At 37.3% G+C, this 4810-nt stretch overlaps 1 protein-coding gene across 1 annotated transcript in view; it reads left to right on the top strand.

Moving 5' to 3' along the window:
* Positions 1 to 4810, top strand: part of ODF2 (outer dense fiber of sperm tails 2) — a 39093-nt gene extending 34283 nt beyond the window's left edge. Inside the window, exons 20-21 of the mRNA XM_042781456.1 lie at positions 1675 to 1800; positions 4622 to 4810. Of these exons, the coding sequence (XP_042637390.1) occupies positions 1675 to 1800; positions 4622 to 4810 (315 nt within the window). The remainder of the gene's footprint in view (positions 1 to 1674; positions 1801 to 4621) is intronic.

Here is a 4810-nt window from a genome sequence, read left to right as displayed (position 1 = left end):
TCTTGTTTCATTTTTCTGCAAATGGATCTCCAGTTTTGCCAGCACCATTTATTAAACAAACATTCTCTTCCCCATTTAATGGATTTGGGGCCTTGTATAAAGAAATTTTTGTAACACATACAAATAAGTATATAGGAATATCACCTGCCAAACTTTTGTATGGTCGTGGGTATATTCTCATTTGCTTACCCAAACCTGATCATCTTGCCTGTCTACCTATGTATCCGCCTATAGATTAGTGTCTGTTATTACTGATAATGTAGTATTGTGTATGTGATAGTATTTGCTTTTGTTGTCTGGACCTCTTGTTCATCTCTTTGTCTTCCTTTTCCTTAGTGATACTGTACTGGTCACAAACTTTTGTTGTATTGCCTTTCCCTTCACCAAATCAACACATGTTTCTAGCTAGCATTTTTTTCTCCTTTCCTATCCCATCCCTGGTAATCAACCAAGAAAATGTCCTCCCTGTGTAAACCTTTCCTGGCTTTTTATAATAACAGATTCATACATTTATCCTCCTGTAATTAACTTACTTCTCTCAGCATAATGTCCACCAGGTTCATCCACGTACATTATGAGGTGATTCAAGGATTCTTCATTATTCTTTAATGTTGCATAATACTCTGTTGTATATATGTACTGTAGTTTGGTTATCCATTCATCCATTGATGGGTAGGTGGTTTCCATCTTTCTCCTGTTACAAAAAGTACTGTGATGAATATGGATATGCATACATCTATTCATGTTCTGGATCTCATCTCTTTAGGATATATTCCTAGTAGTGGGATTGCTGGATTAAATGCTATTTTATTTCCAATTTTGTAAGGAAGCACCATACCATTTTCCACAGTGGTTGTACCATTTTACAGTCCCACCAGCAGTGTATGAAAGTTCTAATTCTTCCGCACCTTCACCACCATTTGTTTTTTTTCTGTCTTGTTGAACTTTGCTATTACTGTTGGGGTGAGATGACATCTCATTGTTGTTTTGATTTGCATTCCTAATGGCTAATGATTGCAAGCATTGCTTCTTGTGCTTGTTGGCTGCTTGAATATCTTCTTTGGTGAACTGTCTGTTCATGTCTTTTGCCCATTTTTGAATTGGATGGTTTGTCTTTTTGATGTTGAGGTGTTGGAGTTTTCTATAAATTTTAGAGATAAGTCCTTTGTCAGACATGTTCCTAATCCGTAGGCTTTCTTTGTACTCTTTTTGAGAAGTCTTTTGATGCATACAAGAATTTAATTTTTAGAAGGTCCCATTCATCTAGTTTATATTCTGCTGTTCTTGCATTTTGGATTATATTTGATAGTCTGTTGATGCCATGGATTAGGGCCCTAAGTTTGTCCGTATTTTATTTGATGAACTTTATAGTTTTGGGTTTTACATTAGGTCTTTGATCCATCTTGAGTTTGTTTTTTTGTATGGTATAGGCTATGGATCTTATTTCATTTTTCTGCAAATGGATATAGTTTACTAGTACCATTTGTTGAAGAGGATGTATCTCCCCCATTTAATGGGTTATGGTCCTTTGTCAAAGATCAACTGTCCACAGGTAGATAAATCTATTTCTCAATTCTCAATTTTGTTCCACTGGTCTATGTGTCTGTCATTGTACCAGTACCAAACTGTTTTGACGACTGTATAGGATAGCCCTACTTCTGTGTCCACATGCAGGTGGAACAAACCAAGGAGCAGGCAGTCTCCAAGGAGCGAGCAGCCCAGAACAAAATCCTGGACCTCGAGACCCAGTTGAGCAGAACCAAAACAGAACTCAGCCAGCTGCGGCGGAGCCGTGATGATGTGAGTTGGGCTGGTTGGTAGAGAGCTAGAAAAGAGAGGGGAGGATTAAGATTTTTAGCTTTCTTGGCTCTTGCAGGGCAAGGTGTGGTTATGTTTTAATGAAAATGTCATGATTTTCTTCAAACACTTTCCTATCTCTTAAGGGTACCTCGGGCAGACTCCACCTCCTCTCCCTTTTTAACAACTTTATTAAAGTATCATTTACATAACATAAAATTGACTCATTCACATTGAACATTTCAATATTTTTTAGTATATGTGCAGAATTGTGAAGGATTCACCACAACCTAAGTTTAAAATATTTTCAAAAAGAAACGCCATACCCATTTAGCCAGATTGTCCTTCCAGTCTCTGGCAACCATGAATAAGGTCTCTATGGATTTGTTTATTCTGGACATTTCACATAAATGGAGTCATACAATATGTGGGGGTTTTTTGTGACTGGCTTCTTTCACTTAGCATAATATGTTTAAGGTTCATCCATTTGTAGTATGTATCAGAACTTCACTCTTTTTATGATCGTATAATGTTTCCTTATATAGATAGATATACCACATTTAGTTTATTCATTAATCAGCTGATGGACATTAAGGTTATTTTCTCTTTTTGGCTATTTTGAACAAAGCTGCCACAAACTGTTCTATACTAGTTTTTGTGTAGACATCTTTTTCATTTTTCTTGGTAATATACCTAGGAGTGTTTATATATCTAGTAGGATCATATGAAAACTATGTTTAACTTTTTTGAGGAACTGCCAGACTTTTTTCCAAAGTAGCTTTACTATTTTACATTCCCACCAGTGGTATATGAGGATTCTAATTACTCCAAATCCTGGACAATACCTGTTTTGTTTTGTTTTTTTCTTCCTTTTTTATTTTTTAAATAATAGCCATCTTGGTGAGTATGAAGTGGTGTCTCATTGTGGTTTTGATCAACGTTTTCCCTAATGGGTTATGGAGTTGAGCATCTGGCTGGCCATATTTATATTTTCTTTAGAGAAATTATTCAAATCCTTTGCCCATTTTAAAATTGTATTCTTTTTATTGTTGAATTGTAAGAGTTTTTTAAATATATTCTGTATACAAGCCCTTTATCAGATAAATGATTTGCAAATGTTTTCTCCCATTCTGTGATTGTCTTTTCATTTTCTTGGTGGTATGCTTTGAAACACAAGCATTTTAAATTTTGATGAAGTCCAGTTTATCTATTTTTTCTTTGTCTGCTGTGCTTTTAGTGTCACATCTAAGAAATCATTTCCTAACCCAAGATTATGAAGATTTATTCCTATTCTTTCTTCTAAGAGTTGTACAGTTTTAGTGCTTACATTTAGGTCTGTGATCTAGTTTGAGTTAATTATTGGATAGGATGTAGGGTAAGGGTCCTACTTCCTTTTCATTTGGATAACCCATTGTCCCAGCACCATTTGTTGAAAAGACTTCTTTTCCCTTTGAATTATTGACTATTAGTTGACCATAATGTAAGAGTATGTTTCTGAACTCTCAAGTTTATTCCATTGATATATATGTCATCTATATTCCACTACCACACATAATAATTTTGAAATTGGGAAGTAATTTTCCGATTTTGTTCTTTGTTCATGATTGACTATTTTAGGCCCCTTGAATTTCCTTATGAATTTTAGTATCAGCTTATCAGTTTCTGCAAATGAGCCTCTTGAGATTTTGCTAGAGATTGTGTTGTCTCTAGATCAATTTGGAGAGTATTGCAATCTTACCGATATTAAGTCTTCCTATCCATGTACACAGAATGTATTTCCATTTATTTATTTCTTTAATTTCTTTCAACAATACTTTGTAGTTTTTAGAGTACAGGTCGTTGTCTTCTTTTGTTAAATATTTTGCTAAGTATTTTATTATTTTGGGTTCTATTTTAAGATTCCATATGTTTGATCAGTTTAATTTCATTTCCTCTCTTCCCCTGAGCTCAGGCTTACCCAGGGTTCAAGAGACCTGCGTAAGGGAGGGTCTTTGGTCCATTCTTTCTTTTCTTGTTTCCTTTGGCGCAAGGTCTTCTGTTGGGTCTGGAAGGAAAGAAAAGAAAGGACGCCTGTGTCTGTATTGTGCTAGGCCTACAGTTTACCCCCTCCAGTGGCACCCTTGACTGGTATTGATGCCCTTTGTGTGGCTCTGCTCCTTGGGGGCTTGGCAAGGCTCCCAGTTGCATAGTGTCCCATTGTGGGAGACTCAACTTGGTGCTGGTTATCTCTTGATGCTTTAGCTCCTGGCTCTGGTATTAGTCTCTCAGCTTGTTCTGCTGGTCTTCCTGGCAGGCAAGGTTTTCACATTGTTCTTTCTTAATGCCTTAGACTTGATGATTATTAGGAAGTTGGGTGTTTTAAATGGGCTGAGTACTAAAATTTTATCCCCATTTTACAGATAGGGAAACTGAGTCTTAGAGAACCTAGGCAGTATGACTGAACTGTTTAAGTTAATCATAACCATATAATCTCTCATTCAACCAATATTCATTGAATGTTTTTTACCCTAGTTTTTACCTCTTTTGGCTCTGAGGCAGGCCCCTTTCAGAATCTGATGACGGTTATGGTACTTTCCACCCCTTCAAATACCAAAAACATCTTCAGTTTTGTATATAATTTTAGGGGATTACACAGTTCAGATTAAAGGCCAGGTTCTGGGGAATATGGAGATCAGAGGTGAAGAAACCCAGTGTAGGAGAAGACAGAAAAGTGAAATGGACCATTCTGTTCAGTGGCTTAATGCTGTCATAGGGAAGAGAGACTACCTGACCTCTGCCTGTGCCCACTACACTTGACCCATACGCTCACTGTTTCTCCTCTTAGGCGGACCGCCGCTACCAGAGCCGACTGCAAGACCTGAAAGATCGCCTGGAGCAGTCGGAGAGCACCAATCGCAGCATGCAGAACTACGTCCAGTTCCTCAAGTCATCATACGCCAATGTGTTTGGAGATGGTCCCTTCACAACATACCTGACCAGCTCTCCCATTCGCTCCCGATCTCCTCCTGTCTGA

The sequence above is a fragment of the Orycteropus afer genome, unplaced genomic scaffold (assembly GCF_000298275.1).
Source record: "Orycteropus afer afer isolate SDZICR_OR568_19922 unplaced genomic scaffold, OryAfe1.0 scaffold00123, whole genome shotgun sequence".
Classification (NCBI taxonomy): Eukaryota; Metazoa; Chordata; class Mammalia; order Tubulidentata; family Orycteropodidae; genus Orycteropus; species Orycteropus afer.
This window is presented reverse-complemented; position numbering and strand designations above follow the sequence as displayed.